Raw genomic sequence first — 26,413 nt, forward strand, 5'->3', positions numbered from 1 at the left:
TATAATCTGTATTTAAAATATATAGAACCAGTCAAAATTAACCTATGCGAGTATAAAATAACCTTAATAAAACAGTTTTCATCTTGTCAACATTCAGTCTCATCGTCGCGATGTATTCAAGGAAATCTTGGTCTAGAAAGATATTGCACACTGACTGGTTTTTTCAAATTAGCAATAACCAATACATAGGAATAATATCAATATATTCACTGCAATATTCACTGAATCGTTAATTTAAAAAAATAATGTTCTTTTAAAATTTACTTACCGATTTTTTTTATTTTCAAATATGGTTCACACAAAGTAGAAGGGCGATTCTGCAGTGTTAATCTGAAAAGAAAAAATAATATTAGTGTTTTCGGTAAATTTTTCAATTCATCTTTACTCTAAACTAAAATCACCACAAATTTTATTTTGAAAGACATTCAGATGTCTTACTACCATTCTCCGAGACAGTACCTACAAAGCAAAAAGTTAAGAATCGTAGCGGTTGGTTAACATCCTAGTGTGCCAAAAAAAAATAAAAAAATAATAAATTCTAAGTTCGCATCTTTGTGGCGTTTCCCACTCGTGAACCCTCACTGCGACTGATGTATTAAAATATCGGTCTAGAAACACAGAGCATTGGTTCGGATCTTAATTTAAAATATAAACCCAGTCCTGATTAACCTATCCGAGCATAAAATAAACTTGAGAAGCCATTTTTAATTTTGTCATCATCATCATCGCAATTAGTCTAATATAAAGTTAACAAAATGCACAAAATTCACATTAAACTTTTATTTCAAATACACAATGCAATATTAATCAGTAAAATTATAACAACTTACTACAGTCTTACCTGGTATTAATTTACTGATACAAGTCGGCAAATACAGCTTGCGTCTTCTTGAGCTTCTTTCGGAAATGTGACAGCTGGTGACAATCATCTAATTTTATACTGTTGTAGATACAGTAACTACTTCAACGTCATCGATGCACAAAATTTTCCGCAAACACATTGTGCTTGTTTGTCTCTATTTTTAATCCTACGACACAATCGGAGAAAGTCAATCTTCCGAAATAGTGCGTCTCCCGTTAACACTTCAGGGTATTAACAGACAATCGACATCAAAGTAGAAATTGCACTTCCTGCCGATGAACGGTCATAGATCCAAAAAAATGTGCCTTTCAAACACCTTCCCGTTGGAAACCAGTAAATATGCTGGAGAAAGGGTGTCACAGTTCCATTCTAGGATTTTCAAAACAACATCGGAAATTTCATTACTTTCAAAAATTCAGCACAAGACAACAGTTCCACGGATGATCAGCAATGCCATTCTTCCTATATTCTCAATCAGCTCAGATTTCGTTCTCGCCTTCAAACTCACCACTGGGTTCGATTCCCAAACAAAGCATGGCTGTTTTGTGCGAGTATTCTTCCATCAATTAGGCTACTATTTTATTCCTTTCTCCCTCTCTCTCTCTCCCTCTTTCTCATTTTCATTTTCTCTTTCTCCCTCTTATTTCATCTTTCTCTCTCTCCCTCTTATTTCCTCTTTATCTCTCTCCCTCTTTCTTATTCCCCCTCTCTTTCTCTCTCTCTGTTTTGTGCGAATATTCTTCCAACAATTACCACTTATTCAACTCGCTCTTTTCACCCTCTTTCTCATTCCCTCTTCCTGTCTCTTTCTCTCTCTCTCTCACCCTCTTTCTCATTTCCTTCATCTCTCTCTCTCTCTTTCTCTCTCTTTATCTTCTTTCTTTGAGAGATAGATGTGAAGAGCATGTCCAAAATACATCGTTCTCCGCCATTTTTACCTCTCTCTCTTTCTCGTGTTCATCAACTATGATCTCTCACTCTCTCTATCCTCTCTATCTCTCTATATCCCCTCTTTAATAGTCTCTTTTTGGGCTTTGAGTGGTAGATAACAAAAACATATCCAAAACATCGTTCTCCGCCTGTCTCTCTTTCTTCTGTTCATCACCTATGATCTCTCACCCTCTTTATCCTCTCTATCTCTCTATATCCCCTCTTTTATTGTCTCTTATTTTTTTAGGGTTACTTGTCAAACATATCACAATAAATTCCCAAAAACACCATTCTACCCCCTTTTTTTTTTTTTTCAAATCTCTCCCATCCTCGTGTTCGCCACCTATAATCTCTCGCCTCTTTATTCCCTCTTTCTCTCGTTATCCACTTTCTATCGTCTCTTTTATTCTTTGAGTGTTAAATCTCAAAATAAACACCTAAAAGCACATTTCTACCCTTTTTAAAACCCTTTCTCTTTCCATTTCTCTCTCTGTGTATGTCGGTTTGTCTCTCTCTCTCTCCGACTATTTCTCTCTCTCCCTCTTCCTTTGTCTCTCTCTCTCTCTCTCTCTGTGTGTGTGTGTGTGTGTGTGTGTGTTCTCTCTTTCTCATTTCCTCTTTCTCCCTCTCTCTCTCTCTCTCTCTCTCTCTCTCTCTCTCTCTCTCTCTCTCTCTGTCTCTGCCTTTCACTGTGTTCTCTCTCTCTCTCTGTGTGTGTGTGTGTATGTGTGTTCTCTCTTTCTCATATCCTCTTTCTTTCTCTCTCTCTCTCTCTCTCTCTCTTTCTCATTCCCTTCATTCTCTTCCTCCTGTTCATCATCTATGATCTCTCACTCTCTTTATCCTCTCTATCTCTCTATATCCACTTCTCTTTTTCTTCTGTTCATCATCTATGATCTCTCACTGTCTTTATCCTCTCTATCTCTATATATTCCCTCTTTATCCTCTCTATCTCTCTATATCCACTTCTCTTTTTCTCCTGTTCATCATCTATGATCTCTCACTGTCTTTATCCTCTCTATCGCTCTATATTCCCCTCTTTTATCGCTCTCTCTCTCTTTATCATATTTCTTTGAGTGCTTGGTGTCAAATTTGTTTGAGTGCTTGGTGACAAATGTCTACTTACATAGCTTGTGAAAATATGAATTATAATGCGAAAATGGATGCATACCTCTAATACCTTTATTGAAACCAAGGTAGCTCATTTTCAAAATACTCTCTTTCGTAGTCAATACACTTGCACCAGTGCTCCGGAAGCATGTGGATGCCGCCCAGGAAAAAGTTATTTGGTTGGTGACGTACCCACTGTTGAACAGCATGTATGACGTCCTCATCACTGCCAAATTTTACTCGCTCAGATGCTCCTTGAGGCGACCAAAAAGGAGATAGTCAGATGACAAAAGGTCCAGACTGTATGGAGGATGCGGGACAAGGTTCCATTTAAGTTTCTGGGTTGTAGCCATGGTTCGAGCAGCGACGTGTGGACGGGCAGTATCCTGTAGAAATGACACCATCGTTTGTGATCTTTTTCTCTTGTTCCTGATGGCTGTCTTCACTGGACATTTGATGAACCTTGCGTAATTTCCTGCATTGATTGTACGATGCTCCGTGTGGAAATCCTTTGGAGTCCAAGAAAAAACTGGGCAATATATTATCTTGTGTTAAGGACATCTTGGGCTAGGATGCATGCATTCATTCTCTGCTTTTCCCAACCCTTCTTAAACGTACTGCGCAACTTATACACAGCATCGGGCCTCCCCGATGGCGCAGTGGTAGCGTCGCCGCATTGTAATCAAGGTCTCCTGGGTTCGATTCCCAGAGGAGGCACATAGTAGGTCGTATCCCACTTTAAACTGTAGCTCCAGTCCCGATTAGCCTAAAGTGGACTTAAAACACCAATTCAATCAATTATACACAACACCGGGTAGCATATTCTCACTGTATTATTGTTTCAATCTGGCACAAATTTCAGACTGTTTGCAGCCTTCTTTGGTGAGGACTTTGATTACAATGCACTGATCACGTGCACCTTCCCTTCACTTATCGTTAGGGGTGTGCGGGATCCAGAAAAGTCGAGATCGGGGGGAAAAATCCCGACTTTTCTGATAAATGACGTGTAGAATTCGAGATATTCAGAGCTTCGGGAAATTTCGAACATTTTTCCGTCCCGACCAAAGTAAAAAAATACGTTGGTCCAAAGTAAAACAATACGTTGGCCCAAAGTAAAAACCACACGTTGGCCACGTATTGGGCCAACGTTGGAACCACGGCCAAAATTACTGTTTCCCAACGGTACGTTCTTACCAGGGGCGGCCGCTCATAAGGACGATACGGACGCCGCACTGCCGTGTGTAACCACAAGTGAACAACCATTACATTAACATTTATATATTAGCTTTTACATTGTCTGAATTGCAAATATTCCGTTGCTTATAGATCGTTGGTTAGTAAGTTCTGTATTCATTCTTCCGCAACAATTGTAAAGTTTGCACGCCATCGTGCGGGAGAATAGGGAACTTAGAGAGAAATGTGGCGGGGCGCCGTCCTCCCACTTTAGGAGTAGAGCATTCTCAGGCGCAGCCGCAAGGGGTAAGAGGCGAGGGAACTGGGAGAATAACAGGCACAGGTCCTGTACATGGGAGGACGGAGGGTTTGTCGTCCGAAACCCACCCCCTAGGCGAAACCCAAGGTCCGTGGGCGAAACTGGCCCTCTCTCCGGAGAACGGTAAACAATGAAGAGTTGCCAGAAGCAATGAAGTTAACAGATGATAGAAAATTACCAACCCTTGAAAAAAATCATTCTGTATTCCATAATCTTATTCATTTATGACATAAGAGTAGAGCAATAAATTACGCAATTTCCAATTAGGAAAGAAAATATCGGTAACTGAAAAAGTACAGACTCTTGCTTGATTTTTGTTATTTACCGTCGCTTTCTGCTACTTTTCGGTAATCACGACGATGAGAATGAGTGATGATATAATGAAATTTATGGAGGGGCACTCACAAAGAACACACGGGATTCGAACCCAGAAGCCCTGCGTTTCTAATGCGGTATGCTAGCCACGGAAGTCGACTATAGATTCGTGTTACTCCCAAAATTATCGCATATATGCGTTGTATTTTTTCCGAGTTTAGTGGAAAGTACATTTGGATTACAATGATGTGGAGTATATCATGTATATTTAATTATATGTCTTGATCAGCACGTTTGAAATAAATCGTGATAATGTGACAAAGTTGCCAAATTTCTTTTTAAGGCGGCTGTTAAATAAATTAGAAACTCGTCATCTAAACTCACCAAGAGCCGCTACAGGAACCTGTGAACTACAAATTTCTGATAATTTGGCAAAATTGTCTGGGAACCCCGAAGCAATAAAACGACTGAATGGGAAGACGATAGTATTGACACTTGTTGTTTCTTCATTTTCCATGGACAAGTGAAGCTTTTTCGGTAGTTGTGTGCTGTAATTGTGCATTTGTAGCAATGAACAGTGTGGCGAAATTGTTGGTGCGAAGTTTTTCTACCAGAAGTCTAAAATAAACATATAAAACCTACAGCGTATTTGATTCTAGAACAAGTGTGCAAGAAGGGAGGTCGTGAGTTCACTCGAAATTTCGCGTCGAACAGAAGGATGAATTTAATTTACAAGCATGTCTGAAGAAGATTTTGACAGTAGTCATGTTGGACAGGAAACTTTTTCTGCGTAACTTTCTTACTAGAAATTTTCACGATCAATGCACGTACTGTAAATATTCGTCATTGTGCTTATCAAGTTGTGTAAAAAATAATATGACAGTTGTATGAATATATTGAATATTTATGTAAAATCCATATCTTGTTGTGGATGTGTCGCCAGAACAGAAATTCCAAGGTCATTTCAATGTCGATGCATATTGTTCAGAGTTACCTGAATTCATTTGAAGAAAGTTTTGTGCCCAATAACGGAGACTTTTTAGATACTGAAAATAGACTGACATATCACTCTGATATACTCCATCACTTGTATTCACAAATACATGAGAGCACAGAAACCAAGAAGGGAGGCCTCCTATGCCTGCAGCCTGCTACACTTTGTTACATTGATTCCGCATCAATTCTATGGAAATGAAAATTTTCAAACTAGGAAAAACATCAGTGATGACATTGATGGATGTGCACTTTTTTTTTTTTTTTTCTTTTACATTTTGATATTTTTTTCCAGTGTGGCTACATTCTGAACCAAGAACATTTTGTACCTATAGAAAATGCCATACTGAACTATCTCCAAAACGCTATTTTTAAATGTTTTAATATCAAATATTGTGTATTTGTCTCTAAAATTGTGGCAAAAAATTTTTTGTAACATTAATAAAAATATGTACTTGGAAAATTAAAGAGAGAATTTTCTTAACAACAAGAAAATTAGATTCATTATTCTCATAATTTTGTAAGATATCACTTATTGGTTCACTATGGTTCTACACCACACATGTGTGGCTTTTCCATGCCTATGGATGTAGTAAAATGGAAATAATAATAATTATCATATAGCCTACGAGTAATTAAGATCTTTAGTGGTGATTTTTATTATGTATTTAACCCATATAAAATTAATCTAATTTTTAGATGTATACATTGAAATGGTTGAATCTGGAATGATAAATCCAGCAGCAAAGCCTATGATTATAAAGGAAACAGCAGCAACTGCATTCGTGGATGGTCAAAATGGACTAGGGCCAACAGTAGGCAACTTCTGCATGGACTTGGCAATAAAGAAAGCAAAGGAAGTTGGGATTGGATGGGTTGTTGCCAGACGTAAGTTGCTCCTTGGAATTTCTTCTCTCTGTATTCAGCATATTTTTTTCTCTTCTGAATATTTGCATGACTACGAAACTTTTCTTTGAGAGTTGTTATTCAGAATCAGAATTTATCTTTCAGACTGATGTTGTGTTGCTTTATTAATAGACATGTGATAAGACCAAATTCCTGTAAAACTGAATTTCTACAAGAAGAAAAAAATAAGAAGTAGCTTAACTTATTAAATGTGTGGATGATTTCCGATTCATTTGAAGCAATGTGAATGCTTTTATCGACAATGCATACTTCAGACAAGTATCACAAGCTTGTCAGTTTTGGTTTGAGTGAAACACCAACAATGTCTTCATTTTCTGAGAATATGAACGAAGTCTAAAAGTCTATTCTGTAGCTCCTTCAGATTAACAAACTTTGTTGGCTGTTCTCTGATGTTGTTATTGGCAGTTCATTAGTTGGAAATATTCAATAAACTTCTTCAGTAGTAATATTGTGGAAAACCAATTATCCATTGTTATATTTCTCTAGGTGCCACTTTTTGTTAATACCAACTGTTTCACAGAATATGAAGGCACATATCTTCCTGCCAGAGTACTGCCTATTCCCATTACAGTCTTCAATACATACTTACTTGGCTTGTTAGCCATATAAACTCTGAAGGACATCTTCCACAGAAGGCTACAAGTTGCTCGTCTATTGTTCAATGTAAACTCTATAATTAGATTTAAAGTCTTGTACAAACATATCTCTTTCACTTGTGCAAGCTTCCAAAGTAACCACAACTGTTGGGCCAACCGCCGTTTTTATGTGGGAAAGGTTGGGTTTACCTTGGTTGGCAAATTGAAGTTGGTCTTACGTTGGGACAGTGGTTGTTGCCAACGTTTGCCCAACCATGGAGAAGTGAGTCAAAATCAGTTTTAAAAACTACTTTCTTCTGATAAGACAACTTTCGAGAGTATGCTGTAAATTCTAGAGTGTAAATTAAGTGACATGTAACAGTGTTTCTTTTCGAATATTTCAGTCACAGCACATACTGGAAATATAATATATTTTTAATGAAAGTAGAAGCTATTTTTAACTTGTAGTCACTCACTAGTCCTTTGTCAGCCACCTTGAATGAAAGATATCTCTAGGCTGGGAATTGCTTATCGTTTCATTCTTTAGCTGTAGCAGATTAAGAACATTTTTACAGGTGGTAAAACAATGTTATGTGCAAACTCAATTCCATAAAAGGTGGAAAACTAAGTAAACTATAAAAAGTGTTTTGTGCTACCACTTGAAGGTGTCTTTAAAGCAATTATACCATGTGAATGAGACAGTGCCGTGTTTTTTCTTCTAATTTTACACAAATAATTTGTACTATAGTTTATATTTGGCCTCACAATAAATTATATATATCAGAACATAACTCTATCTATACAGTACATTGGCCCAACGTAAAAACCAAGTTGGCCCAACATAGAAACCACACATTGGGTCAACATTGTGTTACGACCTTGCACAATTAGTAACTTTGCATGTACTTAGTAAAGGAAGGAATATATAGTGTCACATTGATTTCGTGATAATGTTTATAAAATTTACATGTTGTATGGCTCAATTTGTGACGCAAACATGAACGCACCTATTAGGGTGCTTATGATCTAATGTATTAACCTTTATGTACTAGTCTAATGAAGTCAGCTCATTTAACGCAACATGCATTTATTATGCTGTAAGTATAAATTTGCCAATCAAAGATTACCAATGTTAATGAGCTAACCAAATCGTAATTAGATAATGGCGGAACATTTAAATGTATATATTTTCCAAAGTGTAAGAAGTTTATGAACTTTAAAGAAATAATTGTTAACTCAAACTAATATGTAAACCTTCTTTGTAAATTACTCAAAACTAAACTATGTATTTTTCGAATATCTATCTGTTATAATTCAGAATATTGTATCAGGAAATTACCTAAAGGCCGGTGTTCGAGGCTGGAAACTTGAGTATAAATACGAGCATTTTGGCTTAGAAAGGAAGTCCAAGGATTAATCTATGACAGGATGGGACACTGAGCATATTCTCCATTGACTTGTGTGAACACTTTTCTAAGGCTTTATAAACCACAGACTATTCATACCCAGTACAAGCAGAGCCATCTGGCGGGGGAAGACAACATACTCGAACAGTGAGGAACTATCGATTGATACGCATATCGATGTTTGAGCTCGATACTTGGAAAGCAAATCGACTTTTTTCATTAGAATGTAATAAATTTAAAAAAGGAATAATTAAAATTGTAGAGTCTAGTCTTGGATTGTCCAAAGGAAATATCTAGAAAAATATTCTAATTTCTTATACATTTACTAAACATATATTATGATATTGGGTCAAATTCTGGTTTTCATAAAATTCAAGACAAGAAACAACATTTTAATTCTTACACTAAAAATCTTACTTGATGGTTCATTATTGTAATTGATTTCATGATTTTTCTATTATTCACCTTGGAGTTTAATGATTGCAATCCACGTGATATGCAATGAGATGAACAATAAAATAGAACCGAAATATCTCCCCCTTGCACTAAAATAACAAACTACCCATAACGCAGCACATTTACCAAAAATAAATATTGTACTCTGGAGTTACAATGAAAATTCATCGTATGCAAATATAGAGGAAGAATTAGCCACATAATGCCAAACTGTAAGAATTGAAACATTCACTATATACGTTCTTCTTATTTGATTCGTCAGTGATGAACTTGCACATTGTCTTCTTCTTACTGGCATTAATTAAAAATCTTTTACTATTCCAAAATGTTGTAAATATGTCTAGGTTTTCCTATAAAACAATAACTATTTACGAATGCAGCCAAAACCCATTTGTAGGATACAAGAAAGATTTATTTCCCAACTAAACTTAAATTTAATTCTACACGAAATTTAAATACATACACACATAAAATATGTAGATCAAACTCAACCTGTGTTCTTGAGACTTCTTAGAGGATGGTATTTAATCAATATAGAAGGTAAACGATGCATGTAAAAGTTTTGTAATGAGATATCTATGTTAAACACGAATATACTATGCTTGACATAAGACATTAAACACATCGAACACATATTTCACAGTACCAGACTTAATCACAAAACCAATTACCACTGAATTCCTAAATATTCAAGGAATAGCATAAGGAAAATTGTGAAAGCTCTTAAATTCTCCACAATGAACCTAAATTTTGGTTCAGAAAGTAAAATATAGCCACACTAAATCGAAATGTACTTATAACAAAAACTTGATCCATGATGCGTTACCATAGGTTAGTCAATAACCAACTTTGAGAATAGTGAAAAGCGTCACAATTTTCTATGAAAGTCTAAAATCTTTACAACAGTTCATTAAAAGTTTCAAGTGCTTGAATATGTACGACGTAACGCAGTACTACATAAATTGAATACAAATATACTTTATAATGTACATCCCTTAAATTTATACGATCGTTCTATGAGTTAGCCTCTGATCATGGACTAAAGGCAACCTCGACAGGGCTGTTAGTTATCATCCAAACAGTTAGATGGCACTAGCAACTTCCGTCTCCAACGGAAATGTCGTATAGTAACTTCCGTATCCTCTTAGTGATCTATGCATCCGCCATGGCTTATCGGGCTGGGTTATCCTCATATAAATAATCCTTGAGGAATGTGTGTCAGTCTGGGAAGAAGTTATATAGGTTCAAGTCTATAGGTTAAAGCCGCTCTTCTGTAAAACCTAGACTATCCAAATAGGAACGGTTCCAACCTAGGAAGAAGTTATATAGGTTCAAGCCTATAGGTTTAAGCCGCTTTTCTGTAAACCCTAGGTTGGCCGAATGGGATGAAAGTTCCAATTTAGGAAGAAGTTATATAGGTTCAAGCCTATAGGTTAAAGCCGCTCTTCTGTAAATCCTAGATTTGGGCCACCTTAGTATTGACTTTCCAGTGAGTATTATTTTATCTACAAAAAGCTGATTTTCAAGTTCCAGTTACAAGTCATCTACCTACTCATTGTAAGTGTACAAGTGGTATATTAAACATTTATCTAAAACTTTACAACCTTGGTTGGATTCTTCCTAAATCTACCTTGAGATGGGTTTCATTGAAGACCATTAGAGTCTTGATGTCCATGGCTACTGGAGAAAAGGGTAAGAAGAGTTACCAGGAACGTAACAATTGGAACCACGGCCAAAATTATAATTGCCCAACGGTATGTTCTTACGTTTCGCCAACCATTTTCAGTATGGTTGGCCCAATGTTGGGACAACCACTTTTGGTTACTTGGGTTGCTTTCACACTTATGTTCTTATCTTGTTTCTCTCATGCATCAAACTTTAAACAGTTTATTAGAAATCGAATTTCTCTCTTTGGACATAATAGCTCTATACCTAAAACCACAGTATGAGTCATCAAGCATAAGACGTGTTGGCAAAAGGTTGTCTTGCAGAGCTGCTGAAACTACTAAGAAGCCAAGAAAAGCATTCACTTCCTCCAATCCTCCAAATATTTGGTCTAATGAAAATATTTTAATTTTTATTACACATACGTTTTATACATTATATGTCAAGAGTAGAAAAATCATCAAAATTATGTTGCTAAAATAATTAACAAAGTTCATAAAAATTGAGACATTTAGAAGCAGATACAGAATTTGTCATGTTAATTCATACTACATAATAAAGTAGGAAATTTTGTTCCTGCCTATCCGAAAATGAAGTCATAATCACTGCTGCCATCTTTGTTATAACACTTTTTTCCTTATAGAAGTAGACATGCTATGCCAAAAAATGTTATGAATGCATTATTAGCAAAAACTTAACTGATACAGAAAGAAAAATTGGCAATATCTTAAAACACAAAAGTATTAAAATTGATAGAGAACAGCTTTGCTGGTTCATAAATATAGTAATAGAAAAAGAAGAAAATCACTTTTTTATTGGACCTAACACACGTATATATTATCACACTATAAATTATGGTTATACCTGTTGTATGTAATCCTTCTGTGTAGTTCTACCTGTGTACTGATTAAAGATACTTCTATTTGAAAGTTGGACTTTCGTTGCACCATCTATCCAAATTGACTAATATACTCTATGTGATCAGAAATATCCGGACACCCACCTGAAAATAAAGTACAAGTTTGGACAACCCTCCATCGGAAACACTGGCAGTCAATACAGTGTTGGCCCATCCTTAGCCTTGATGACAGCGTTCACTCTCACAGGCATACTTTCAATCAGGTGCAGGAAGGTTTCCTAACGAATGGCAGCTCATTCCTCGCAGAGCGCCAAAATGAGAAGATGTATTGATGTGGATTGGTGTGGTCTAACACGAATTCGGCATTCCAAAACATCCCAGAGATTTTCTATGGGATTCAAATCAGGACTCTGCGCAGGCCAGTTCATTAGCGGAACGTTGTTGTCGTCAAACCATTCCCCCACAAGCCGTGGAGTATGGACGGGTGCTCGGTCGTGTTGAAAGACACAATGGTCATCCCCGAACTGGTCCTTGACGGTAGGCAGCATTAAAGCTGTTAAAATGTCAACGTAAGCTTCTGCCGTGACATTGCCTTGTTAAACAACAAGGGGGCCAAGCACCCTCCAGGATAAACATGACCACACTGTAACCCCGCCCCCTCCGAATTTCACTGTCGGCAATATACAGGCTGGTAGATGTCGTTCACCAGGCATTCGCCACACCCACACCTTACCATCGGATCGCCACATTGTGCACTGTGATTCATCACTCCCCACAACTGTTTTCCACAGTTCTATGGTCCAGTTTCGACGCTCCTTGCACCACATGATGCGGCGTTTGGCATTTGTCCGTGTGATGTTTGATTTATGGGCAGCTGCTCGTCCATGGAAAACAAGTTGCCGCACCTTGCGCCAAACAGTAATGGTGCTTGGAGTAGATCCTGATGCAGTTCGGAATTCCTGTGTGATGGTGGCGATGGATGATTGACGATAATGGTGTACGACCCTCTTCAACACTCGATGGTCTCTGGAGGTCAACATGGGAGGTTGGCCTTAACGCTTTTGTGTTGTACACATCCCTTCACTATAACATCGGAAAAGTGGACAGAGGGATGTTTAGGAGAGTGGAAATCTCACACACAGACATCCTACACAAGCGGCACCCAACCAACTGACCACGTTGAAAGTCTGCGAGTACCTCAGACCATCCCATACTGCTGTCTCACACTGTCTGCAGACTACTGAGTTCGCTGACTATGTGTTCCAAGCGGTAGATGGCAGTACTTTTCCGCCCTCTATGATAAACACACGTTTCGCGGTGTGTCCGGATACTTTTGATCACATAGAGTATAACAACAATTCCAACTGTAAATTTTGAATCAAATTAAAGTAAGATGATTTGATGTTTGTATTGCCTTTTTCTTTCCTGGAATTTGGAGATTTGATGTTATGGCCAATAGTAAAAGCAACATAACAATTCAGTCTTAACAATGTTAACAAATTTGAGCAGTTTTTCATTTGTAACCATTTCTTTGTGTCTTACAGTATTAGTATATCTTTTTGCAGGTTCCAATCATTTTGGCATTGTAGCATGGTACACTCTAAGAGCATTGGAACAGGGACTCATGGTAATGAATACTTTGAATAGAGATAATTTATATTGATAAGATTTGTTCTCATCTTAATTTGTATTTCACTAATATAAATAAAATGTTACATTTTCTTGTGATATTCATGCAAGAAAACTAAAGAGAGGGAGAAAGATGAAAAAAAAAATATTTTGAGATTTTCTTGAATAAATACTTAAAGCCAGATCAGACTTTTAAATTGAATTTCTTATTTCAGAAACAACACACAACACGATTCTCATTTTGAGAAAACTAAAAGGACTGTTTTATTACACAACACATTGTTTTCCTGAGGTCTGGAAAAATATATGTGTTAAATTAGATATCTTCTGTTCATACTGTCTCCTTATTTTTAACCTGTAATTTATTTTTTATCTTCAAAACATTTCTTTTAAATATTAAAATGTGTTGTTTCTAGTGCCTGGAAGCAACTACTTACTTGTACAGTGGGATGCACAGGTATTGCTTGGCAAATTGTCCATGCTCATAGAAGGTAAAGGTAAATTGCTCCCCTGTGCTTAGCACCACACCATTAAGGCGTATAGGGGGTGTGGGGGTAACGCCCTACACTTTCTTGATCCGGTCATGAGTGGGGGTAATGTGATCAGCATCACGACCCTGTCCGCCTTTACCCCCCAGGGTTTCCCCCAGGTACCCATGTCATTCGACGCTGGCATTTCCATTATTTTCTGTTGCATCGTATGAGTTTTTAAGGTATAGATTTCTACGTATGGTGGTTCAGAGGTTGTCAGAAACTGTAACACAGGTACTTTTTTTTGCAATATATGTAATATATAATATCATCAAAAGTTTTTTCAATATTTGTACAGTTATTACATCACACTTGAATCATTAACTTGAAAGTTTGTAGTATAGGGAGAACTAACCAAATATGTCATCAACCATGTGTCTTCTCTGGATGCTAAGGCCAAAATATTCTCATGGAATGGCCTAAGCCAAGACAACTAAGCTTTTGAACACTCATGCTTTTTTGCATTGTTCCATCAGTTTTATTTTTTTTTATTTGTTATAATCAACCACGTAGCCCACCCCAAAGCCTTAAACTGCACAGCCATGGTGTGGGACTTGCACACTACTACTTATAATAAAATCAGTAAAATGTTTATCAGAAACTTTTGTTTTTGTCAACTGGATCAAACATCCTTTATTTTTGTTCAATAAATATTCAATTCTTTATCTTTTTGACATAGTCCCGCACAGTGGCCGTGTGGTCTAAGGCATCATGCTTTTGGCTCCAACTATGGGATGCATGCAAGTTTGAGTCTTTTGGGGGAAGAGTTATAAATTTTCTTCTGAGACTTGAGCCACTGTATGGGAGTGGTGGCCAGGCCACCAATGTGGGGAAATTGGGGATCTACGAATGAGTAGCGTAACTTGCTCATGGAAACCTACAACAACGACTGGGGGTTTGTCATGCTGACCACACATCACTCCCTAACTGGTCAGATGATCTCTAACCTTGGCAGGTGGAAGTGAGGCTCACAGTCTGTAGGCTCTGGCTCTCACGGCCTGTTACACCATGGGTTATTATCTTTTTGACATTAATTTCCAAGACAGTTGTTTTTATATAAATTTTGGCGACCTTAACACTAGAATGTTTTCCTTGTCTACTATTGCTAGGATGGGTGAATATCAGTACCCACATCATTTTCTTCTTAATTATTATAGTGTACATTAACTCTAAAACTTCTGTAAAAAAATTATATACGTGTATTTCAGTTTTAAAAATTTCAAGCTCTTTGTTAAAGGTAGAAAGATAAATTAATTTCATTGTATCTAATTACATTTAATCTTACACAATGAAAGTACTAAGTGTCATAGATGGTTTTGCGTACAGTTCTACATGGTCTTCATCCATGTGGTCGTCTGTAGAATCAACAAATTTTGGCGCTCCTTCTCATCCACGTTTTGACCCTCTAAATTCAACATATCTTTCAAAATCAAATAGTTCTTTCTTATATTATGCCATTTTCATACACTAAATCTATAAATATTGAAAAATTTGGTACCAAGACAATATTACTAGGATGGGTGAAAATTCACCCACCCACACCCAGCGCAGCCAAAACTACAACACTAAACACACCCGGAATTATACTCTTCACTGAACCTCTTGAGAATACCCAGAAGTACAAACCTGTGTAAAATGCTGTTACCTACTGGCAACTGTTAGAAAATATCACTGGATGAACTTCCGTTCTAGTGTTTAAGGGTTAAATACACATTAGCTAAATAAGAAATGTGTGCTGTTATGTGCATCTCTATTCTTATGCCATCATTTTACCTATTTTTATGCCCCTACAACTGCAAACATAAAATGTTAATCACTAGAAAAGTAGAAAGTGAAGTAACAGATTAGAATAAAAAACTTCATTATAGTGCGCGTCAAATCTCCTGCATATGGCGATAGCCAATAGCAGCGCACTGCGGCGGTGCCATGTCGAAATCTCACACGGAAAAGAGACAGCGTGGTTGGGCGAAACACCTTGTCACGGAGAGCACGGAACATTAGATAATATAACATATAATAAACTTAATGGGAGAAAAGAACATACCTGATTATGCCAGAGGGACTGCCAGGAGCTCCTCGTCACTCCAACAACTGCCGTCGTTGTCCTCGTCGTCACTGACTGCACTACTTTCGCCCTCTGTGTCACTGTCCTTCAAATTTATTATAATTGGGTCCAAAATTTTATCCCGACATATCTCCTTTACAAAATCGTTTTCCTGTAATTGTTGTGCGTGTTTAACACAAGCGGCCCATTGTTCTTGTGTTACATTGTTAAGTTCTTCGTTAACAAGTCTTTCAACTTCCACAATTTTGAATGTACTGTTTCTATTGGCAACCTGACGCTTTACTTGAGCCCACACAAGCTCAATTGTATTGTACTGACAATGGTATGGCGGCAGTCGTATAATCTGATGCCCCCTTTCATTAGCAAGTTGATAGAGCTCATATATTTTGTCCTGATTTTTAAACGGCAGAACACGTTGTAATAATTCTGCTTTAGTTTCTGTTTGTGAAAAATTTATTCCACGTTGCTGTAACCATTGTTGAATGTCAGTTTTGCGAGTAGTGGTGTTCGGAATTTTGTTAACTATTACGGAATGATAACTTGCATTATCCATAATACTTATGCTTCCTTCTTCCAAGTAATTAAGGAACCTGTTCAGAAACCAGTCTTTAAATGTATAAGCTGTCATTTCATTGTGATAAATCTGATGTCAATTTTGATCGAAATACCCACTTACTCTCTGCCACTCACTACCACTTGGTTTACTCAATGACATGCTGCAAACACCCACTAAACACACGGAAAAAACGATCAGTGGCGGTATCCTCTTCGTCAACTTCTTCTACCATCACCGGGAACGAATGTACCCTGTTCCCCTCGCTAATCGGAAAGTTTCGGAATGCAGCAGGAACGAAGGGAGAGCAAAAACGATACAATGCAAATACGTTTATAATAACATTGCTTCTACAGAGGGAACGTTATAAGCTACAATCACGCTTGTTTTTCGTACATACTCGCAAATTCATTATCTTTCAATATGTTGAACTATTGACACTTGAAATAATCTATTTATATCCGAGCGCCAGGTACACGATTCAGTAGCGAGGTGAAACAGGTTCTGAACTAGGCAACGCCGCACGTCTGTGATTCGCTGGTGCTGTTCAGCCTTTCAAGGCCATATGCAGGAGATTTGACGCGCACTCTAGCTGAATAGTTCAAGTCAGTGATTACATGACCGAAGGGAAGATGACAGTCAAGAATATGTACTTTTCTACCGTGTTTTAGATATTCCAGTAAATCAAGTAAACAATAGATTTCAGAGTATGAAACAAATCAAAGAAAGCTTCACCTTCTTAAACCCCAACACCCTAACGAAATACACTCGTAGTCAGTTGATGGAATCTGCTACTACTTTCTGGGAGAAATATGAAGAATATGTACCTTGCACTATAGCTACATAAATTATTTGCTTCCGGAATGTAGTGTCAACTGAAATCAAAAGAAGAAACATGTCAAACATCGGCGAAGTTGCAGATTTCCTCTTGATAGAAACAAAATTCTGGCTAGTAGCATTCCTGACATATGCACTACTGTATATGCTGTATTTGACTCTAGAACTTGGGATCTGTATGATTTTCCAGAACATGCTAAATAATAAATGCAGTAGAAACTCAACAAAATAACTTTTAGTAGATGAGTGATGAAAATCTGTTTCAAAATTTACAAAATCAAAAGTCATTTCCAGAAAAATAACCAGTAGTGAAGTCGTTGCGTTTTGTACTGAAATAAATTATTATAATTTGTGTAAAGGTGTTAATTAACTAAGAACATAATTTATATCATTACAGGGAATGGGATTCACTAATTCATCTCCAGCCATGTGTGTTCCTAGAACCAATGAGGTAAGCAAACTTAATCCAGAAAATATTGAAGTTTTATACTTTTAAGAACTTCTATTATTAGAAAATAAGAGCAATTAATAAATTCATTATCTATAATGCAATATATTTGCATAATCATTTTTCCCTTGACCAGGTAAATCTTTCTGCAAGGAATATTGTTACTTGACTATGAATTAAAATAAAATAAGTGAGTGAGTGAATTAAAATTTCTGGGTGTGCCAGAACATTTGGCCATTTTACACCCTTCAGAATGTACAGAGGGAAATTCCCTTACATAAAATCCTTACCTTAGAGTTAAAAAAAAAGGATTGTAAAGTGTCAAAATTGTATGGTTGAGAAGCATCAAAAGTGCAAGGCTGTAGAGGGTCCTGCACAGGACATGCACAACACATAAAAAATGTAAGGTACTATAAACTTACATACAGTTTAAAGGGCCTGTACTTCTCAAAAAGCAAAATAAAATAAAAATGGATGATAAGAATTGTCTACGTAGAAATTTTGAGCAAAAAATGCAGGCTCGACCAGAACTCGAGCCCGGGTCTCTGGCATGCCATGCCATTGCTCTAACCACTGAGCTACCGAGCTGGCCTGGCCTCGCCTGATTTTTCGCTATCGCTGTTTTACCTGCATGGAATCATCTCTGCGAGTGCTACCGCAATGGGATCTGTTGCCTTTGCATTTTTCGCTCAAAATTTCTACGTAGTACATCTCCTGTGTGTGCCTAATCTACAATAATTGTCTAGTCTAGAATTTTTACAAGAAGCATATTAAAATATATTTTTATTGTTTGTTGCACATATGCAATGCTTCAGAAATTTGCACATTTGTAGTGCATGTTTAGCGGTACCTGTTCATTCTTGAAGAGAAGATGCAAATTGCATAAAGAGATGCACAAAACCACAAATCAGCCATGGCAAGTCAGGACTGGGACCTGTTTGGTCTAGGTGATGAAGGGACTGTGTTTTATCCTAATACATGAGGTCTTTAACGTAGCCCCAGAAAAAGAAATCCATTGGCATCAAATCAAGACTTCAAGGGGACATTCAATTTACCTGGGAATTGATTGTTGAGCGCATTCCACACAATCACAGAATAGTGCTGCTTCCCTGCACCAGTGAATGAAGACAGCAACAGAAACAATTTCCAATAGTTTGCTTAGTCGAGTGTGTGGCCTGAGGTAGAATACTGCTTTGATATCTGCCGTGCTGTTATTGGTGCACACATTGAGTTGCACTAATAGGGGATGAAACTTGAGATATTATGCTTTCATTTTATATGCTGTGTATGATCCTGATTCCCAATCTAATAAAAATATTTAATCTTCAAACTATCTTTTTTGGGCACCCTGTATATATGTATGAGAAAAAATACTAGGTTTCAAAGTGGTTGTATCTAATGTGAAGGGATACATTAGATACCGAAGGAAGACATTCTGTCTGAAGATCAAGTTCATATGAATGTTGAGCACAGTAAAAAATTTCACCAAAATATTTCCAATATGGATAAATGATACTTGAATATCCAGTTTAGCACTGTTTTCTGTTCATATTTTGTAATGCAGAAAATCATAAGAAAATGTATAAGTGGTCCTTTAATATTTTAAGCTGAATGGTGTGTGTGAGGGAATGAGGGATATTTTCATTAATAATAAATTGTCTATTCATTTATATATCCACATAAAATTTTGAAGAAATAGTAATTAAAAGCTATCATTATATAATGGAGGCATTATTGAAATATTTTACTGTCACATTCTTAACTTGCTGTTATTCTTTGACACTTCTTTAAATATAGTTGCAAAACTATGGGAAATTCTTTGTCATCCTCTAATTATGGAATAACTGAAATGAGCTATCAAATTTTGTTTTGTATTTATATAGGTGGCTGTTGGAACTTGCCCTATATCACTAGTTGCTCCTGCAAAAAATGGCGATACTTTTGAATTGGATATGGCATGCACTGCAGTAGCAGTTGGAAAGGTGAGTAATATAATTTTAATTTAACCCAGATCAGTGGCTGAACATGTTTCATGGTTGACTTTTGATCTCACCAATCATCACGGATCCTAACATTTGCAATTACCCAAAAGTGGCATAAAAACAATGAAAAATAATATTGTGTTTACAGAATAGCTACTCGCCGGGAATTTCTTAAATTCCAAGAATTATTGGCTCTTATTAATGACCTGAGGGACGTTTTCCACAGTTTAGCTTTGATTTTTATCGAGGAAGAAAAAGAGAAGAAGGCTGCATGGAAAATAGAAGAGAATTGTCTCAATCCGCTTGCTATGTTAGTGTCCTTTGCAAAACAATCTACCGGACAGGTGGAAGATTATTTGCAAGATAAGATATCTTGAAGTTGATTAGGTAAATTTGAGTGTGCAAGTTTCATACAATTAACAATTTTTCGTACATTATTATGTATATCCCATAACACTTGTGACTTGTGTTTGTAGATGTATTTTGAGTCTGAGTATGTGAAATGGCATATGTAAACTTTGCACCTTAAATTCAATATCTATACTGTTTAATTGAATAGAATTAGAATTTTTTGATATGTTGGAATCACACAGACCCTTGATATTGTTAATATATTTGAGTACGTGTATGGTGAGAGGCAGTAATACACAAGGTTGAAGTAGAGACAACATCTGATTGTACCCTTGAATTTTTGTAAAGTTCGCCTTGAAAATCGGAAGTTATACTTGAATTTTATCATAATCCTAGAGTAGCCACCCTGGTTTAGCTGTGGTATTATTCATTTGAACCATCTGACACAGTCTTATATTAGGCTGTATACCACTTGGATATTTATGTTTCCATTTGTAATATTTGTTACTACATGGCCCAGAAGTGTTTCTGAAGTTTCTGTAATTCTTGTGGTTTCATTTATTCATTGTTTAAGATTATGCGATCTTAATATATTAGATATTGTTTACTTACTGCAAAGGATTTTAATAGATCTACATTCATATAACCTAGCATGAGCAATTACTTTGAGTCTGTGTTTTATCGAGCATGTTGTCAAATTTCCAACTTGTAATCCAGGGGTCTTGGGTTCAATACCTGGTGGAGGCATATCCCACTTTAAACTGTAGGTCCAGTCCTAATTAGTCTATCTCTGCATAAAACAAAAACTCAAAATGTTGTCAAAGTTATCTACAAAGAGATTTGCTTCAATGTTTGCTGTTCTGTAAATAGCTAATACCTTAACTGATTGGTTTTCTATCTTAATTTCAATCCCAGCAAATTCCAGAATAATTGTTTATGGAGCTTACTGTTGTTATATCATTGTTGTACTCTTTTGCATATATTGCAGTTCTGCTCTGATCTATGATATAATGCATGTAGTAACCTGCAATTTCAACTAAAGCAAACTTTTCTGCATTTAGACCACATTCCTAGACCAAAAATATGTTATATCATTGTTGTACTCTTTTGCATATATTGCAGTTCTGCTCTGATCTATGATATAATGCATGTAGTAACCTGCAATTTCAACTAAAGCAAACTTTTCTGCATTTAGACCACATTCCTAGACCAAAAATACATAGGAATTGAATTCACCTAGCAGAATTTCTATCTAATCAAATTTATTAGAATTTTATTTGGACATACTTATGCATTGTATTAACCTGCCATTACTCACGGGTGGGCGCTGTGTTCACTCTCATTTTCAAATGCTAGTTATTCAAGCTTCGTGAAAATGTGAACACCAAGCTCTTGTCTACCTTCCCTTCCGAGTACCCCCTTCAATAAAATCCCGCAATCCGAAATATAATTCTTCTCTAACGTTCTCTGAGCCATTTTTGTTTCAGTTGTGTCGGAAGCATGAGAAGGGAGCACGGTGCTCACCTGCAAGCAACTGAATTTTCACCTGGTAATGAGTTACAATAGATTTTATTTGTTTCTAAAATAAAGTAAGTTATATTCGAATGTGTATTATTCACAAGCAAAATACACATATATTGCATTAAATTCCTGATCTGAATCAAATTTAGTAAACAAAGTCATTACAAATACTAAAATACATGAGATGAGCGCCACATTCACCCACGAGTAACAGCAGGTTAATATATTCATTGTTTCTTGTAACTTTCTTTTTGCTTAGCCTACACCTGTTATTATTAGTATTGCAATATTGCTAGCTGTGCTTTTTAATGATTTTATGCTTTCTTTGTACCATTTGAGATATCATATCAGTCAGTTTCTGAACTGACTTATGCTTTATTAGTTTCCTCAATACTAATATTTTTTTTAAAAGAAGTCCAGCATTTTAGTTGTGTAACCACCTTGATGTTACAAATGGTAACTACACTAAATATAGCAGAGTATAGCAGAAGGCACATTAATACATTCGACCAGAGGTCTTTGTTGTTTCAATAATTAAAACATGTTTTGAACTACTGACAACAAGCTTATTTATTACATAATTGTTCAAAGAATTCTTGAATCTATTTCATTAACATACATTATAATGCAAATACAAGGCATGGTCCTTACATGGACAACCAAAGTATAATTATTATGATTAGAGCCCGGAAGTTCAGGCATTTATTTTCGTTAAAATAGGCAGGCAAAAAGGCATTTATAATGTGTTAAATAGGCACTAAAAATGAAAAAAGGCAAAATAAACCGAAAAAAAGGCACATTTAGAAGTAGCTTACTTTTATCTATAATTTCTGGCAAAATGTTAAAATCTAAATTGGGAAGAGCATTTCAATTTTCTCCGTCTTGATTGCACATAACTACAAGGTGCTTTTTAAGTTCTAAACATTCATTGATAGTCGTCTGTCAGAGAGAATGTTTTTCATAATAGACAATGATCTTTCTACTTCGACAGAAGTTATTGGAGCATACATATAACAAGCTAATGTAGCTGGACTCATTTTGGTAACAGCATTTTCACCTTTTAGAATATCACAATTTGTTTTCAATTGTTTCAAGTCCTCATTTGCACTCACTACCCGTTAGCACTTTTCCGCAACAGCTCACCCCTTTTCTCCTGGCACTTCCATCATCTGCTGCATAGATTCCTCGAAGATTTTCATGGATGCTATAATTGTAATTGTCTCTGGCAATGCACCATAATGTGCAAAAGTAAACTTGAATAGCACAGGAGTTTTTCACTTCACGAATTGAAGCTGCTTCATTTTCTGGAATCAGCATCACTGATTTTTTTAAGGTTGTTAGCATAATATATAGCTGCTGATATCCAGGTTCCCTATCTCGTCAAGACTGGTTGCTGAGGTAAACTAAGCTCAATCGCAACTTCCTGAAATTTTCGGGTTCGAGAGGGAGATTTCAGAAATATTTTCTTTGTGTTCGAAATCAACCTGTCCACTTCAGCAGTCAATCATGCACGAGAAATGTTAACCGAAAGGCAATATCCTGACTCAGCATGAAATACTTTTTTCTCACACTTTTCTCCTTCAGCAATGTTGAAACATGCGTGAGTTCAATATTACTTAAATAAGGCGAAAATTATTCACATAATAAACGGAAGAAAAATAAATGCCAACAACGTTTTTTGGGAGAAAAATAATTTATATACACATTTTTTTAAAAAAAAATGTCAAATTTCATTGAAAAAGGCAAAAAACAAGGCATTATAATTAAAAATAGGCAGTGGGGTCCCAAATAGGCAAAATAGGCAAAATGAAAAGGCTTCCAAGACATCCGAAACAACATAAGAAACATATATCCGGAAAAATTTTATCAATATATGCAGTAGATAAAAAGAGGCATTTTACCAAACTTCCGGGCTCTAATTATGATATAACATTGCAACTATTTCTTGTCTCTTACAAACTAATACTAATAGACAGACCAACCTAGTATGTGTGTACACTGCGGCTGCTCAGGAAGGAAGAACTCCTTAACAGGCGGAGCATTCTCTCCCCGAGCAGAGAACATAACGTGATCAAAAGCAAAGGACAATAGAATACACAATAGTATCAGATTCTTACATGTTATATTACCCGTAATGAGTATGTTACAGTAAATGAAAACCAAGAGCTTCCTCAAATCTGCATCTTTTTTGTGGACCCACAAATAGACCTCAGTGTAAGTAAGCATAAGTGTATGTTTGTATCAATGCTAACACCTGCAACATTTACACACCAGTGCAAATGCTTATTCCATTAAAATGAGCAAGTATTACAGTGCTGTGAAGCTTCTATTGCAAAAGGTTCAGTATAACATCTACAAATTGTACTTTTGCGCAAATTTAGAAGTTGCTTCAATATTTTTAGGTGTGAGTTCATAAAGTACCACTCCAGTACATATATTTTTTTCTGTATTTAAAATATTTTTCCCAGAGTTAAGTAAACACAAAGCTACAGCAGGTCTATTTTGTGGATCCACACATAAGTTACATATATTGAGGCAGGCCCGTACCCAGGATTTTTTCAAAAGGAGGGGGGGGGAGCCCGAAACCTTGGTTTATTTATATATATATATATATATATGATTGTCATGCAATATGTCAATTATTAAATAATTTATTAACACCATTAATTAATTTATTTATTTATATTTATGAACATATATAAAAAAAATTAATTTGCTATATTTATAAACTAGTAAATTAATTCCTTTAACAGCTGGTTCAAAATGTCTAGAAATTAGAAGATAGGTGAAATGTTTTTAATAAGTGTTAGATATTACTTAATTATTGCTTTTTATTAAAAATGATAATTACATTTTCATACTTTTATTTTGTTATGTTTAATAATGGTGAAAGGAAATATTTCCTTATCGGAGTTGTAGCTAGAGTACAGCGCCTTGAATAACGTAGTGTGGAAAACGACCCAAGAAACTGGTTCCCCGAGACGATGACAAGTAGATGGCAGTGCGATCGACACAGCTGCTAATTTTGTTATGAAAGTAATGCGGCTTAGTTAGTTTTTGGAATATATTGTGTAGATTTGTTTCTCTAGAAAGGCGGTAAGTGAATTGATGGAAACAGTTATATTTGTGGAGTGATTTGCAGTCAAGAAATGGCATTAATTTGGAAAGAAAAGTAAAATAAAATTAATAAATAAATAGCATGCTTAACACAAGAAGAAACATCGCAATGTGATTCCGGACGTCAGGTCTTGGACTGTGTATTAGAGTTTATTTTTCTATGTTATTAGAATATAAATAGTATCCTGAGAGATATTTCATACCGAGGCGACAAACCACAAATGTCGCTTGAAAGCGAGCAGTCGGAAATCAATGCAGCCTTTCGAACCGTAGGGACAAAAGCTCTGACTGCACCGTTTCCTCAAGGAGATTTTACACCAAAGCGACAAACGATACGAGGATTTCACACCAAAGCGACACGGGTCATTCGGTCCAAGGCAACTTTCATACCGAAGTGACACATGTTGCTTGGAAAGGAGCCAATCAAGAGCAACATTTCACATCGTAGCGGCATGACGGGAAGCACAGGCCAGCGTTCGGTTGGTGAAAACCTCAAGCGATAAGTGTCGCGTGCCGCTTGTCGCTATGGTGCGCAATCTCACTAAAGCAAGACACTCATTGCATCGCGTATGCGCGAACAACAAACCACGGCAACATGTTGCAAGCTATTGAGGAAATGGCCCAGTTTGAGCGACGCAGAAGCGACAAAGCGACACGTGTGGCTTATCGTGTCGCCTAGATCTGTTGTTGTAATGTGCGATTTATCGTGTCGCCTATCTGTTGTTCGCAAGCAACGCTTGCTAATAGACTGAAGGCACCATGTCGCTTGTCACTTAGTTGGGACCCTCATGTGCAATGAATGCTATTTTACAATCTGGAAGTGTGTGTCACTAGTGTGACAGTGTGAACATCCCGTGTCGCTTGTCCCATTGGTTTGAAAGTTGCCTTACACTCATGTCGATGGCACTAAGAAAGTTTTGTGGGGTTCCCCTTGTCGTTTCATGCAATCATCATTATCATCATCGCCGCGATTAGTTTAAAGCAGAAGAAAAGAGATAAATATCCAAAATACAAATGCTTCAGTGTGTATATCTTTAAAAGAAATGATGATGATAATAATAATAATGAACCTAATTCATACACAAAAATTTAGTTGCCAAGAACATTCCACGCGTATTTTTTCTCCCGTATTATTAACGAAAGTATGACGATAACAGGACGTGGTCGACTGTCTAGAATGTTCGTTAATATCTTCGCGACCACTGTACCAAATATCATAGCAATTATCACATTCATAGAAATGCTTCATGTAAAAGAATCAGACGTTGCAGCGAAAACTCCATTTACTTCCATTATAAGCAGACGAATGCCTAGCACGTGTACCGACACCAGCGCCTCTAGCGGTATCATTTTCGAGTGGAACCAGCCTGAGAGCGCAGAAGCATGCCGTTTTCCACACTACGTTATTCTAGGCGCTGTAGCTAGAGATTTCAGCACCCAGGATGAGAATAATTTTCGCACCCCCTACTTAGACATTGTAGAAATTTTATGTACTTACTCTTTTCCATTGAATCCGATGAAAAGAAAACTTAGCATTCAAGAAATGTGGTTAATAAAAGGACAGTCGGTTGTGCATCCCACACCTTCTTTATTGAAGCAGTGTGTTATTGTTCACATCTGCAAAATCGATTGCAAATTAAAGATTTCTAGGTGGAGGGACAAAAAATGAGAAACTTTAAGAAGACATTAGTTTCCTATTAAATTAACATGTAGGTGTTCTGTTTTATTCCCAATGAAAGGAGGTGAGAAATGGAGGAGAAATGAATGACAGGTCGGTCTAATTTCTAAGT

The 26,413-nt window shown here is 36.5% G+C and overlaps 1 protein-coding gene across 1 annotated transcript in view; it reads left to right on the forward strand.

Moving 5' to 3' along the window:
• Positions 1–26,413, forward strand: part of LOC146001299 (putative oxidoreductase YjmC) — a 70,100-nt gene that overhangs the window by 18,755 nt on the left and 24,932 nt on the right. Inside the window, exons 2-5 of the mRNA XM_083138606.1 lie at positions 6,402–6,590; positions 13,156–13,217; positions 17,602–17,655; positions 19,536–19,634. Coding sequence (XP_082994732.1) covers positions 6,402–6,590; positions 13,156–13,217; positions 17,602–17,655; positions 19,536–19,634 — 404 coding nt within the window. The remainder of the gene's footprint in view (positions 1–6,401; positions 6,591–13,155; positions 13,218–17,601; positions 17,656–19,535; positions 19,635–26,413) is intronic.

Source organism: Lepisma saccharinum, chromosome 17 (genome assembly GCF_977018435.1).
Source record: "Lepisma saccharinum chromosome 17, izLepSacc3.1, whole genome shotgun sequence".
NCBI classification, from domain to species: domain Eukaryota; kingdom Metazoa; phylum Arthropoda; class Insecta; order Zygentoma; family Lepismatidae; genus Lepisma; species Lepisma saccharinum.